The sequence below is a fragment of the Cajanus cajan genome, chromosome 7 (genome assembly GCF_000230855.2).
Source record: "Cajanus cajan strain Asha chromosome 7, NIPB_CcT2T_4, whole genome shotgun sequence".
NCBI classification, from domain to species: Eukaryota; Viridiplantae; Streptophyta; class Magnoliopsida; order Fabales; family Fabaceae; genus Cajanus; species Cajanus cajan.
Genome location: NC_138523.1, coordinates 60790155 through 60806414, shown reverse-complemented (window position 1 = coordinate 60806414; position 16260 = coordinate 60790155). Strand labels below are relative to the sequence as shown.

The following is a 16260-nucleotide window of genomic DNA, read 5'->3' as shown; positions in this document are numbered from 1 at the left end:
ATATAAAAAATTGAAAATTTCTTATGAAAATAATGACTATAATAAAGATAATAAGACAATTAAATGATTGTTTAAATTTAAAAATAAAATTATTTTTAAACAAGTATTTTTTTAAAATTAACCTTTTAATTAAAAACATAAAATTGCTTATTTTAAAAAATAAGCTTATATAAATGCATAAAAAATAGAAGCGCTTTTTTTTAAAATATATTTACAGGAAAAAATATTTAAACAAATGAACTCAATGAGAGGGACAATTAGATTGATGTATTATTATTTTTTAAAGAATACTAATCTATTTATAGATACCATATATAGATACATATGGTAGTTGAATAATTACAAAAGAAGAAAATAATACATACTTTCTCTATTCTTTATTATAAGAAGAAAAAATAATTTATTATTATTATTAAATATAAGTAAATTTAACTATTTACAGGTACACATGGTAATTGAATAATTACAAAATATATATATATATATATATATATATATATATATATATTGTACTATCTGTACCGCTATGTCGAGCTTGAGCTAAGCATCACAGCGCGGAGTGACCTCGAACACGCGCTAGGCGACATCGGCTCGCTATCCAATTAGGTCAAAAACTGATCTCGAACCCAAGGCTCAACAAAACCCTAATACACACAAAGGTACGTGCATTACTTATACGAGACTCATACACCCACAAATACTAACTTTAGCATTGGAGTCTCTTTTGCAGGTACCACCCCCATCTTGGAGCATCAAGCGTACCAGCGAAGGAGGCTCACCAATCTTACTCAGAGGATCATCTCTACAGCAGATTTCCGGTAAGAACATTTGGCGCCCACCGTGGGGCCGATCAAGACAGCTCTTATCGGCCACTCTTATGGTTTCTACCAAAAGCCATAGCAGACGCGCAACAGACGACCTAGATCACGCAACTACCATGGACAACGAAGCAGCATTGAGAAGGTTGATCGAGCAGGTCGAGTAGATGCGGCAGCAACACACCGCCGATCTGCAAAACATGCGTGCCAAGCACGAAACTGACCTAGCCGCGATGCGAACTGCCAATGAAGCAGACCTAGCGGCGCTGCGCGCTGAGAATGAGCGTATCCGCGCTCAGCTACCATGGCGCACCTCTAATCAACCCCCTCAACCGAGTCACCTAAACGAGGAAGAGGGGCACTCGATTTCTCAACCGCCAATAGCGCATAGGACACCGACTCCAAAGCCTGCCACGCATCGATCTCATGTACCGACACACAAATCGGCCCATAGGTCAGCAATGCTCCTACTCATGTCGCGGGGGATCAACCAACCTTCCGCCGTCATCCTTTTGTGGATGGCATTATGGAGACGCCACTCCCTCTCGGATGGAAGCCTCTCCACCTCGACCGCTACGACGGCACGACAGACCCAGACGAGCACATCAACCTGTACATCACACAGGTAAACCTCTACACCAATAACGATGCTATTATGTGTAGGGTTTTTTCGACCTCGCTCAAAGGGGCCGCGCTCAACTGGTACAACCAGCTACCTACCGAGTCAATTGACAGCTTTGACACCCTGGTCAAACGGTTCATGGCGCAATACGCAACGAGCCGACCTCATCACATCACATCCGCCGCCTTGGCCATCCTCAAACAGGGCGACGACGAACCATTAAGGACATTCATGGAGCGCTTCGCTGGCATCTCTGTCAAAATCCGCAACTTAAACCCCGAGGTCGCAATGCACGCCATGCTCATGGCGTTGAAGCCAAGACCTTTCGTCGACAGCCTTTGCCGACGACCTCCTCCCGACATGGACGAGCTCCGAGCTCGCGCTGCTGGGTACATCCAGATGGAGGAGCATGCCGAGTTCCACAAGGCAATAAACGACAAACCACAAGGAAAGCAAGACCAAGGTCAGGCCACGAACATTTAAAGTTGGCGACCTTGTTTGGCGATTACGGGAAGAAGCAAGAACAGACCCCTCCAAAAGAAAATTTGGAACTTGGAATTTCACCCACCTCAAATTTTATTTCTCTTAACTTGTAAATTCAGGGGATGTACTCTTTTTCCTCCTCAGCCTTTTTTCCCACTAAAGAAAAGGGTTTTTGGCCAAGGAAGGTTTTAACGAGGCACCCCTCAGAAATAAATCAACAAAGCAACTTCATTCCCATAAATTTTCGGTATTGGCACATTAACCATGACGACTAACCAAGGTCGAGTTCGAACCTTGATATGCCAAGGTCGAATCCGAACCTTGATGCCAAGGTCGAGTTCGAACCTTGAGATCACATTTTCTTAACCAAGGTCGAGTCCGAACCTTGATATGCCAAGGTTGAGTCCGAACCTTGATATCACATTTTCTTAGCCAAGGTCGAGTTCAAACCTTGGTATGCCAAGGTCGAGTTCTAACCTTGATATGCCAAGGTCGAGTTCGAACCTTGATATGTCAAGGTCGAGTCCGAACCTTGAGATCACATTTTCTTAACCAAGGTCGAGTTCGAATCTTGATATGCCAAGGTCGAGTCCGAACCTTGAGATCACATTTTCTTAACCAAGGTCAAGTTCGAACCTTGATATGCCAAGGTCGAATCCGATCCTTGATGCCAAGGTCGAGTTCGAACCTTGAGATCACATTTTCTTAACCAAGGTCGAGTTCGAACCTTGATATGCCAAGGTTGAGTCCGAACCTTGATATGCCAAGGTCGAGTCTGAACCTTGAGATCACATTTTCTTAACCAAGGTCGAGTCCGAACCTTGAGATCACATTTTCTTAACCAAGGTTGAGTTTGAACCTTGATATGCCAAGGTCGAATCTGAACCTTGATGCCAAGGTCGAGTTCGAACCTTGAGATCACATTTTCTTAGCCAAGGTCGAGTTCGAACCTTGGTATGCCAAGGTCGAGTCCAAACCTTGATATGCCAAGGTCGAGTCCGAACCTTGAGATCACATTTTCTTAACCAAGGTCGAGTTCGAACCTTGATATGCCAAGGTCGAATCCGAACCTTGATGCCAAGGTCGAGTTCGAACCTTGAGATCACATTTTCTTAGCCAAGGTCGAGTTCGAACCTTGGTATGCCAAGGTCGAGTCCAAACCTTGATATGCCAAGGTCGAGTCCGAACCTTGAGATCACATTTTCTTAACCAAGGTCGAGTTCGAACCTTGATATGCCAAGGTCGAATCCGAACCTTGATGCCAAGGTCGAGTTCGAACCTTGAGATCACATTTTCTTAACCAAGGTCGAGTCTGAACCTTGATATGCCAAGGTTGAGTCCGAACCTTGAGATCACATTTTCTTAGCCAAGGTCGAGTTCAAACCTTGGTATGCCAAGGTCGAGTTCTAACCTTGATATGCCAAGGTCGAGTTCGAACCTTGATATGTCAAGGTCGAGTCCGAACCTTGAGATCACATTTTCTTAACCAAGGTCGAGTTCGAATCTTGATATGCCAAGGTCGAGTCCGAACCTTGAGATCACATTTTCTTAACCAAGGTCAAGTTCGAACCTTGATATGCCAAGGTCGAATCCGATCCTTGATGCCAAGGTCGAGTTCGAACCTTGAGATCACATTTTCTTAACCAAGGTCGAGTTCGAACCTTGATATGCCAAGGTTGAGTCCGAACCTTGATATGCCAAGGTCGAGTCTGAACCTTGAGATCACATTTTCTTAACCAAGGTCGAGTCCGAACCTTGAGATCACATTTTCTTAACCAAGGTTGAGTTTGAACCTTGATATGCCAAGGTCGAATCTGAACCTTGATGCCAAGGTCGAGTTCGAACCTTGAGATCACATTTTCTTAGCCAAGGTCGAGTTCGAACCTTGGTATGCCAAGGTCGAGTCCAAACCTTGATATGCCAAGGTCGAGTCCGAACCTTGAGATCACATTTTCTTAACCAAGGTCGAGTTCGAACCTTGATATGCCAAGGTCGAATCCGAACCTTGATGCCAAGGTCGAGTTCGAACCTTGAGATCACATTTTCTTAGCCAAGGTCGAGTTCGAACCTTGGTATGCCAAGGTCGAGTCCAAACCTTGATATGCCAAGGTCGAGTCCGAACCTTGAGATCACATTTTCTTAACCAAGGTCGAGTTCGAACCTTGATATGCCAAGGTCGAATCCGAACCTTGATGCCAAGGTCGAGTTCGAACCTTGAGATCACATTTTCTTAACCAAGGTCGAGTCTGAACCTTGATATGCCAAGGTTGAGTCCGAACCTTGAGATCACATTTTCTTAGCCAAGGTCGAGTTCAAACCTTGGTATGCCAAGGTTGAGTCCGAACCTTGAGATCACATTTTCTTAACCAAGGTCGAGTTCGAACCTTGATATGCCAAGGTCGAATCCGAACCTTGATGCCAAGGTCGAGTTCGAACCTTGAGATCACATTTTCTTAGCCAAGGTCGAGTTCGAACCTTGGTATGCCAAGGTCGAGTCCAAACCTTGATATGCCAAGGTCGAGTCCGAACCTTGAGATCACATTTTCTTAACCAAGGTCGAGTTCGAACCTTGATATGCCAAGGTCGAATCCGAACCTTGATGCCAAGGTCGAGTTCGAACCTTGAGATCACATTTTCTTAACCAAGGTCGAGTTCGAACCTTGATATGCCAAGGTCGAATCCGAACCTTGATGCCAAGGTCGAGTTCGAACCTTGAGATCACATTTTCTTAACCAAGGTCGAGTTCGAACCTTGATATGTCAAGGTCGAGTCTGAACCTTGATATGCCAAGGTCGAGTCCGAACCTTGAGATCACATCTACTTAACCAAGGTCGAGTTCGAACCTTGATATGCCAAGGTCGAGTCCGAACCTTGAGATCACATTTTCTTAACCAAGGTCGAGTTCGAACCTTGATATGCCAAGGTCGAGTCTGAACCTTGAGATCACATTTTCTTAACCAAGGTCGAGTTCGAACCTTGATATGCCAAGGTCGAGTCCGAACCTTGAGATCACATCTACTTAACAAGGTCGAATTTGAACCTTCAAACAACAAATTTGGGAACTCCTCAGAAGCCCCTTTGCTCTTACATCATTTGGTGCTTGGGGGGCTAGTGTACTGGCCAGCCGAGTTGCTGACTTGTCCCTCACCAATCTGTTGACTCGGTCAAAGGTTTACCAGCCTAACCAAGCAGTAAGCTCATTATTGCCGAGCTCCTCAGCCTGACCATGAAACATGGACATCGGAACACCACATCGGCCCAAAGAGGCCACGTCATCAAACAAATAAAAATACAATCTTGTCACCGCGCTGCCCACGCGTTATGGGAACGAGGTGACGGTTATGACACATGGCGTCATGACAAATAGGCGTACGCGAAAAGTCACGACCCCTTGTCAAGCTCGGCCTTAACTCCTCGACCTACGGTCTTCGGAGCTCGGGGGCTAGTGTACTATCCGTACCGCTATGCCGAGCTTGAGCTCGGCATCACAGCGCGAAGTGACCTCGGACACGCGCTAGGCGACATCGGCTCGCTATCCAATTAGGTCATAAACTGATCTCGGGCCCAAGGCCCAACAAAACCCTAACTTTAGCATCGGAGTCTCTTTTGCAGATACCACCCCCATCTTGGAGCATCAAGTGTACCAGCGAAGGAGGCTCACCAATCTTACTCGGAGGATCATCTCTACAGCAGATTTTCGGTAAGAACATATATATATATATATATATATATATATATATATATATATATATATAGATACTTTCTCTTCTTTATTATTAGAAGAAAAAAAATATAATTTTTTTATTATTAAATATAAGCGAATTTAACTACTTTGTCTTATTTAATGATACTTTTTTCTAAATATTTTTCCTTTAATCCATGACATTTTAGTTATACAACTTTTTTTTGACATTTATAAAAAGGATGATATTGGAAAAATATTATGAGAGTAGTATAATTTATGATAAATTTATTTTTTATCCTCAAATTTAAAAAAATATTATTTTTAGTCCTAGTAATTTTTAAAAATTTTATTTTAATCTTTCAGGTCACCAATAATATATTTAAAAGTGGCAAAATGAGATAATTATGCATCATCAACTGATTTTAATATAATATTTTCACCAATAAATACATTGGTAGTTGATCATCACTTTATTTCTATATGAGTCAACCCAATAAAAATGAATTATATCTCCTTATATAATAACAAAAACAATTGTTTCATATAATCCATTTTTGTGGAATTCATACTGTTTTTGTTTGTTTCTTGTATTTTACTTCTTTAAAAATTAATGTTTTAACTTATATATCACACATATTAAATATTTAGTTTATGTAGCTAAAATTTATTAACAGGAGGGATTTGTTTACTTTAGGAATAAGTCTATTCAGATTTACTTCGTCCAATAACTTATGTTTTAGATCAAATTTTATTGATCTAAAACATAAGTTATTGAATAGAGTAAGTTTAGATAAACTTATTATTAAAGTAAACAGATCTCTTCTCATTTATTAATATATATATATATATATAATTTAAATATATAAATTATATTTAAATTTTATATAAATATATATTTTAAACCTATATATGTTACATTTTATATTTTTGATAAATAATTTATATTGTAAATAAAATTAATTTAAATTTTTGATAATTTATTTTAAAATATTAAAATTTAATTTATAAATAAAAATAATAAATACAAATTGAATTAGATAAAATTTAAAAGAATTGTTAAAAACTCTTTTGTCAGGAAGAAAAAAGAGTCTAAAATATACTCTTATTAAACAAAGTTATAAAAAATAATTAAAATATAGTATTTTTGTTTGAAGTGAATTTGTTTTGTCTTGGGATAGATCTATTTTTTTAATAGAATATTATAATATAATTATAATTATAATCAATTTCATAGCAAATTATACTCTTTCATAACTTTAATTATATCTTTTCTCTTTTACGCTATTGTCAATTACATTACATGAATTATCTTTAATAATTTAATGTTTCTATAATGAAAAAATCTGTACAAAGTGATTAACTATTTTTTTTGGCCATGATTAATTCTTATATATATTTTTAAAAAAATAAAAGTAAAATGAAACGAATGCTAAAGTTGATTTTTCTTCCTGGAAGACTGATACGAAATTTTATTTCTTGAAGTGTAAGTCAACTTTAGATTTAACAAAACATCACTAAATTTAGATTTGACTTTGAGTTATGTTGATACACAAATTCATTTTTGTTTACATTTTCTATGCTTTCATATTCCAATAATATAACTAATAAAATTTGACAGATATTTTAGAGACTTAAGTCATGTTTGAAGAAACAAAACATATTTTTTTAATCCATAGTAATAAAACATATTTGAATGATCAACACACTGAAATAAATTAGTAAGTATTTATATAAAAAAAATTGTTAAAAGTTTATTTAAATTTGTATGAAAATAGTTTGACTTTCATATGCTTTTTTTTAAACTTATTTCAATAAACTCCTCGGTATATCTTACCAAAATAAACTCTTTTAAATTATTTTCGATAATAAGTTTAATAAAAGCTTGTATCGAATAAGCATGTAATTAAGATGTTTATAAAAATGTATTAGTCTTTAATTATTTGGTAGAAGATACATACCAAATGTATTTATATATTACAGTTCATACATGTATTAGTTGTTTCAATAAAATTATTCCAAACACGCACAAACATTGGGTCTGAATGCAGCATGTCGCTAGAAAAGTAGTCAAAGTATGATGTTCCTATATTGGCATTACATTACATATTTGTCTATGTTTCTTTAGTATGGGATAAATGTCCTTTTTAGTATGTCTGACCAAACTAATGCCCATCTACCGTTGAAAAGTTCTTTCAGGATTGGTAAGAAGCACACCAACATCTAGAAACTAGAATTATGCACACTAATGATTTGTTATTATGAAGAAATGATGAGGGAATTTACTAGTTGGGAGTGATTAAATTACTACTTGGACTTTTCGATGCCTATACCGACTCGATCTTATTAGGTATCCCGATAAAAATGAGGAAGGACATCCGAAAGGTTTATTGTGTGATTATTTTATTGGTAGACAATTAAACAGAAAAATATGTGAGAAGCCAAATGAATATATATTTGCCTTCTTTAGAAGGAAACCAAACACATTCTTATAGATTTTGTTTACCATGTTTTTAGACCAATTAACCTGCATGAAAAGAATTTGTGGTTCAACTGCATTCCTTCCATGATTTTCCAAATGTTTTGCATTGAAAGAATTTTTACATGATTTACTAAGGCTATAGTCTTGACTCTCCTAAAATCGAAGAATTTGAGCGTTATAAAATACTAATTATTAATTACTCTTTTAATATAATGAGACACTTTAAAAATGAAATCAAATTATAGTTGTTAAAAAAATAACTATTACTTTACCAAAAACAAAAAAAAAATAACTATTAAAATTGTAATAAAATACATATATGTATATACTGATACATAAATTATAAAGTTAATAAAATCTTAAATGTGAATTTTCTAATCAATAATTATACATTTATACTTACATTTTATCTTCTCAAATATACTTTTCTTTTTTCACTTTCTGAGAAGCAGAATTCTGAAACAATTATCGCCATTAAATAAAAAAAATTGGGGAAATTTAAATAAAATTACCCATTCTGTGTCAAATACCTTTTTAATGTTATGCTTTTTTTTTCATAAACATAATTATAAAACTAGTTTATATCCATAATTGCATGCTCAGTTGTTTCAAACCCCTTTCACTCGAGTGTTCATTTGGATCAATATTCATCGGTGGTAATTTCATAATTTATTATACAACTAAATCTATTAATAGATAAATATAGGTTTAATTCATATAAAACTGATGATCCCAATCCCGAGTGAATACCTGGTTTGTGTATCTTGTCATCATTTAATATCTCTAAAATTGTGCAAATTCCTAAAACAAACATTATTTATCTATCTTAAAAATAAACATTATAAACCAGAACAAATAATGATTAAAATAAAAATAAAATAGAAATGTATATACCAAAATCAACATTCACACATTTTATAACTAAAAATGATGAATTCAAATTTTAAAAAAATGAACACAAGTTTTACATGAACCAAAATCAATACTCTTATTTTACATGTACTCTATATTTAAGCCTATATTTTTGTTACACTGTAAACTCTTAATTTTCTAATAAACGGTTCATAATTCTACGTTTCACTCTCTAATGCACTACTCATTTTATAGCTTATAGTTAGCCTACTTGATTCAGTGTTTAAGTTAAATTGGTATAGCAGTATTTCTGCCTCCAAATTGAGACTTCATAATAACTGCACAGCCAACCGCTTTTTTGGATTTTGACAAACATTACACTGATCCAACAAAATGGTGCCATTGCACCTTATAGCCCCAAGATGAAACCTTAAAGACGTCATTATTCTGGAAAAGGCGGGGTCACTCCAATCCTAAAAGCATATTTATAATTTCAAATAAAGGGCACCCTAAAAAATGAAAAGGGACAGAATCCCTGTAGTCTGAATATTTAAAACGGACTTAACTTACATTCTTTGCTGAGGCTACTTGTATGAATCAATAAGCTACTAACTGCAAGTATATTCCAGTTTAAATACAGCCACAATCCTTTAATACGGACACTTGCGAAAGGTAAGGATGTTGCTGTAACATTTTCTTCCTCTTCGCGGTTGAACACAGGTCACAGTGATCATAGCAGCAGTACAAATTCTCAAATCTTAGATGACGAAACTGGGGTTTTTTCAACAGATGGAGATGTTTCTTTGAAACACAACATCTTGTTTAGTGCAGCAATATAGGCCTTGACACTGGAAACAACAACATCCATTCCCGCTCCAGTCCCACTATAAAAAAAATAAAATAAAATACCATGTCCATATATCATTAGAAAGATCAAGATACACCACAGTAATACACTTCTGAATTCGCCATACCTAAATGTTCGAAGAACAACTGCTCCAGTTACAGCATGAGTAGTGCCAGTACTTGTCTGACTTGTCTCCCCACGAATTACAACACGGGTAGTGGCAATTGCATCAATGCCTTCAGTGACTGCATTCATTGAGTACTCGAGAAGAGTTACTGGCTCCTGCATAAAAAATAAGAATAGAAGATTCCTCTATAATACCAATACTGATAACAAATTCAATATAATTCAAAAAAATGCAAGGGAAATCAGGAAACATCCAAGAGTTTCAGTCTGCCATATGACAGCTCTTCTTTTTGTCCTATTGGCTATTTCTAAATTGAACAACCTGAAAAAATCACTTGGTTATGGTGACTATAATTATTTAGGGTTAAAGAACAAGAAAAATAGAGAAACAGCTGGCAGTAGTAAAACAAAAATATTATCTATGTGATGCAATGTCTTCCAATTCCCTAGCGTAACAAGCAACAACAAATATTTACAAATTCAAACCTTCACAATCATATCAATAGCCTTGTAAGCTGAATCCACTGGTCCAGTACCAACAGAACAAGCAACACGTGTGCTACCATCATGAAAAATAAGTTTGACAGTTGCTGTTGAAAGACCAAGAGTTCCACAAGTCACCTGCATCAGGTAGATATTGATTAGCTTATGTTCTTTCTAATATTATCAAAGCCATTATATCAAATTTGAAATAATATATCAATTTACCTGCAAATCACCAAGCTTCCAGATAGGCTCTGCTTGAAAAACTTCATCTGACACCAATGCTCTGAGGTCAGCATCAGTAACCCTCTGATATAAATTAAAAACAAGTTAATCAGCATGCATCCATCCGTTAGGTATAGAACCTCATCCCCCACCTTCGATTCCATACAGACAAGAAACACTACCTAGCTTCATTTATTACCGGCCACATTAGTTGCTTGATATAAAACATTAGAAATGCTACCCAAATTGTTGACACAGTCAAAGCTAGCCAGATCTCATGACTCAAAATCAGCAAGACTGGAAAGGAAAGAAAATCACTATTTGTAATTTACCTTTTTTTGCTCAGCCACTGCTTTAAAACGCCAAAATAAACTCTGAACTTGGTCATCATTAAGTTCATAACCAAGCTGAAAAAAACACAGAATAATTCAAAATAGAAGAAAAATAATTCAAAAGGTCTATGGTTTCAACTCAAATATTCATATACCTCTTCAAGTCGCTTTCTTAAAGCATGGCGTCCACTGCAACAACAGTAATAGAAGTGTTCATTAGGAGGAGAAAATAAAAGAGCAGACAAATTGATTGCACAAGGTATCAGAGGAAAAACAACAAACAATGAAACAAAGAGCCATGTTAATTGAAATACAGCTTAAAAATACACTATATGACACTAATTGTTAACCTAGCTATACAGGTTTCCATAAATAGATGTTAGAAACCCTAAATGTCAGACAGCCAATGCATAGAACATCAAATAATACAAATACTCTTAAAATGCTTAATAGAAAATTTACCCTAGCACTACCATACTCTACAGGTAACGTCTAATACTACATGAAATTCCTGAAGTAAACTTCAGAATTCATGCACAAGTATTTGTAGAATATAACTCGGTCCTCCGCTGTTGTCAAGTGTCAAAATTAAAAAATTCATGATAGTTTAACCAAATGCATTGACTGGACATGAACAAGTATGATGCTTCAGAGCATCAAAATAATGCTGGCCAAGAATCATCATTGCTCCCAGAGTTTCACCCTGCCAAAGTCAGAAAACTTCTCATGCACTCACTCAAATATAACCAATATGCTTGCACCATGAGGAATTGCATAGGTCTAGAAAGCTAGAGCCATGAAGTTTTTTCTCATGTTAAGGTGAAGAGAACTCAAACTTATATATTATCGTCAAGGCAACAAATTCCTGATCAATGGCTTGTAAGCCATGTATTGTATCTGATAATGAACACTTTCTAAATGTATAAAGTTATGTTCTCAATACGTTAGAACATTATGAGACAATTCACAAACTGCCCTTGAGCTTTCTATGTTTCTTCCTGGTGCACGTGGACTGTTCTCTCTATACAACTAATTTTTCAGCATGGTATTGGGAACTCTAAAGTCTCAACCAAGTTGTAAAGAGTTTGATCAAGTTGAAGAACATGATGTAATATTTTGAAACTCAGGTCAACATTTAAGTTGACCAGGATTCCCTCGTACATGGGATTCTCAAAGCTCCAGTCATTTAGTTAACATTTTGTTTGGAAGTGAAGATTTCACATTGAACAAACTTAAAAGTGTATTAATAAACAAAAAATGGTTAAATAGCCAAGACCATGGTTAGGAATCACTTCGCAACTATATACAATGATAAACTAAACTATCACTCCAACTTGTTTCATCATGTCATCCTGACTGTAAATATTAAACATATTTACCTAAATACTTTTCAGAGATGATAAATTCTAAAGAACTTAAAGAAGAAAAAAAAAAAAAGGATTGGCAGGGTGTACAAATCCAAGCAGATATAAGTATTCCAGAGAGAAGAAAATAGCATACCTAAGCTTCCCCAGTACAATACCAGCTTCATTGGTTCTTTCAAGCCCAATGTCCTCAGGTGATATTATTTCATATGTATTTTTGTGCTTTAGCATTCCATCCTACAACACAGTTTTTGAAGGAGAAAAAGGGCTGAAATCAGAAGACAGCTTTGACAAGGGCTTAAGGCTAAGTCATCAAAAAATAAAAAGGTGGAATATCAAGTAGGGACCCACTGTTAAAAATATTTACCACAAAGAGAGACAAAACACATAAGTAGCTTTATTCTGCATACCACACCATGTAATTATTCTTCTTTCATGGTATCAATAGTTACTTTTTAGGAATTTTCCCAAAAGTAAAGTGCACTAGCACCTAAAACAGACAAAAGAAATGTGCCACATCCAGGGACAAAAAAAAAATAGAATGAAGCTTGGCTGTAGCATATGTGAAAGAAATCAAATTAAAGTTTAATACATAAAAGGAATCAAAACAAAATTAAAATGTGGCACTGGGATGAGTCTTAAAATGGCTGTTTGAATGAAGCTTAAAAAGACTGCTTTACATTATTTATCAATCACATCTTCTGTGTTACAAAATCAAAATCAAACATAGAAATCAAGTTCAAGGTAGTCCAATTAGATAAGGATCCACAGAATGCTCTGATTTGGACCAGAATGGTATAGTTACATGCAAAGAAGGCTTTATTTTTATTTTAATTTATGAAACCAAAAGGTCCCAAGTAATTTGGCAATTTGTATAAAATTAACATGCAACAGCCAAACAAAATGGGAGGGGAGGGGTGGTGAGGCCTAGTGCATGAGCTTGCCATTACTGGGATTTGGAGAGGATTAGATGTTCCCAACAGCACACGCTCATGAGAAGAGAGGATATTTTCATTTTCATTATTAGAAAACATCACAATTTTATCCCATGATGCAACCATGTGCCAAGGCTCACTTCTTGTCCCATGATGCAACCAATTCTGATTTTTGGCCAATATTCTAAGAAGCTTCTACTAAGACATGTCATCTTATCAGTAATTTGGGGCATACATGTTGGAGAAAAGACAGCAACTGTTGCTAGTAGAAAACTCATTTCAGGCGAAAGCATGCATATTATAAACTCCAACATCATACAATGGTAAGTACCAGGGTCCGAGTGCTATTACATAGATATACATGGATATATATGTATTTAACATAGCCAACCTGATGTATGCCACTTTCATGGGCGAAGGCATTAGCTCCCACAAGAGCCTTGTGTGGCTGTAACTGTAAACCAGTGTAGTCTTCAACCTGTAGAAAATGATCATCATAGACCAAACAATCAATAAATGTATTTTAAAAGAGAGAAGAAACAACTGAAAGATTAGTTTCAAGTATAAAACCATTCTGCTTGTCAGAAAGATGTGCTTTGTATTAATTCCAGTGTAGAGATTGCCATTGACGTGTGCTCCGCATTTCAGGGCCATCACAACCTTAAAAAAGGAAAGAAAGAAATTTCCATGCACAGAATCATCAAATGGTCATGTTTCAGTAACATGTGTTTCATTAATTAGGCAATACAAAATCAACCCTCACCTCTTCTAATGAGGCATTTCCAGCCCTTTCTCCAATTCCATTAATAGTCACTTCCAGTTGCCTTGCACCAGCACGTGCACCCTAAAAGCATCCAAGAGCACATAAATTATCATTGCCTGCATTATTTTAAGAGGTAAAACGCGATTATAACCATACCTCTAAGGTGTTTGCTGTAGAAAGTCCAAGATCATTCTGGCAGTGGGTAGATATAATAACATTTTCAATTCCAGGAGTATTAGCTTTAATATCAGCAATCAACCTTCCAAATTCACTCGGCATGGTTATACCAACAGTGTCCGGTATGTTAAGTGTCGTGGCCCCAGCCTTAATAACTTCTCCAAGAATTTCATAAAGAAACTCCCTATCGGACCTGTTAACCAGCACAAAAAAAACAACAACCGATACTCAAAGTGTAAAAGGTGACACCATTCAACAATGAGCATAAACTTCCCAATAGACTCTCATAAAGAAAGAAAATAAAAAAGATAAAAAAAAAAAAGACAAAATTGTATTTTCCCCCTTTAATTCTTAATCCGCAACTTTAATCTCCTATTTCTAATAAAGCAATTTTGGGACCAAAATAACAATTTATTAAGTCTCTCATGAGATAAAATTAACTTATGCATAAACAAACTTATAAAACTCTGAACCAGTGGTGGAGGGCCCCAAGTTCAAACACTGCTAAACTAATTTATAAAACTCTGAACTAGTGGCGAGTAGGATGCACATGGTCCTAAGTTCAATTGTAATTTGTAATTCGTACGGAACAAAAAATCTCAACTAATTTTCGGTCATGCATAAGCTACTTTGAACTTTATGTAAAAAGCTTAATCCATTTCACTCAACATTTTCTGCTAAAAGCTTAACCATGCAAGAGTGAAAGTGAAAGAGACCTTCCAGCATCTTCAGGACTGAACTCGACGTCTTGGCAGCCCAAACTGCGAGCGAACTTGACCATACTGCGTGCAATGTCGATGACCTTCTCTTTGGACATTCGCAACTTGTACTCCATGTGAATGGCGCTGGTGGCGATGAACGTGTGGATCCTCGGCCTCTTGGCGTACTTAACGGCCTCCCACGCAGTTCGAATGTCCCTCTCGTTGCACCGCGAGAGGCCACATATCACCGGAACGTAACCGTCGTCGTCCACGGCGTTTCCCACCTCCTGCGCGATCGCCTTCACGGCCTCGAAGTCGTCCTTCGACGCCGCCGGGAACCCGGCCTCGATGATGTCGACGCCGAGCTTCGCCAGTTGCCGCGCGACGTCGAGCTTCTCCTTGGACGTCATGGAGGCGCCGGGGGACTGCTCGCCGTCGCGAAGGGTGGTGTCGAAAATGCGAACATAGGAAGGGTCCGGAATCCGGTTGGGGATGTAGGGTGGACGCGGGCGTGAAGGGTACGACGATTGGGAGCAGTAAACGGTGAATCGGGAGTTGGAGCGGAGCGAGGAGTGTCCTCGCGAGGTTTGAGGGAAACGGAGGGTGAGAAATGTGGTGTTGTGGTGGTGAGAAGTGGAGGGAAAGAGGATAGGGTTGCGGATCGCGGTGGCCATGGAGAAACCCTAGAGAGAGAAAGTGTGGATGAATGAATATTCAGCGCCGCAAACACTCAACACTGTGGTGGTGACTCGGAATATGCTAACTCAGCGGCGGCGCTTTTCCTTTTCTGCGCAGTCACTCTGCTTTGAGATAGACAAAGTGACGTGGAACAAACTACACTCTTTTACGCTCTTCTTACCAGCGAATCAAATAAAATAATAGTTAATCACCTTTTTCTTTCTTATCTTTGGCTAGTGTTTTATATTGAAAGCTTTATTTTATTATATTTATTATATATTATCATTTATTTAATCAGATTTGCTCATTTACTCCTCCCAACACCTTTTCTTTTGAACAAAAAACTCCATTTTTTAATCTAGTGTCATTTTCTTTCCCCTTATTCTTATTTTCTGTCTCTGTTTTCCCAAGCTCTCTTGGCAGGCCTAGCAGTATAATTTTTCCCCCCAATTTCTTTTCAAATCATTTGCAGAACCCGAAAAAATTGTTTCAGGCATAGGTTGCTTTCATGGTGCATGTGAAATAATGGAAGAAAATTCCTCTATTAGTGCCAATATTTATGGTAGGATGCTGTTTGAAATTCTGACAATTATATACATCTCAAGATTCTCAACAAAATGATACATGAAAGTTTAAGCAATTGTTGTGATGCAGAAATGGAGAAAATACAAAAGCCGAATTCCAGCATCA

At 36.9% G+C, this 16260-nt stretch overlaps 1 protein-coding gene across 1 annotated transcript; it reads right to left on the bottom strand.

Annotated features, from left to right (window-relative positions):
- Window positions 1-9401: 9401 nt before the first annotated feature.
- Window positions 9402-15765, bottom strand: LOC109813593 (2-isopropylmalate synthase 2, chloroplastic). The gene is made up of 12 exons (XM_083060400.1): window positions 14908-15765; window positions 14171-14384; window positions 14015-14095; window positions 13822-13911; window positions 13643-13729; window positions 12453-12553; window positions 11108-11141; window positions 10953-11027; window positions 10621-10704; window positions 10399-10533; window positions 9914-10068; window positions 9402-9823 (listed from the first exon to the last, which is right to left on the bottom strand). The coding sequence occupies exons 1-12, from the start codon at window positions 15564-15566 to the stop codon at window positions 9691-9693; spliced, it is 1848 nt and encodes a 615-aa protein (XP_082916526.1). The 5' UTR covers window positions 15567-15765; the 3' UTR covers window positions 9402-9690.
- Window positions 15766-16260: the final 495 nt, after the last annotated feature.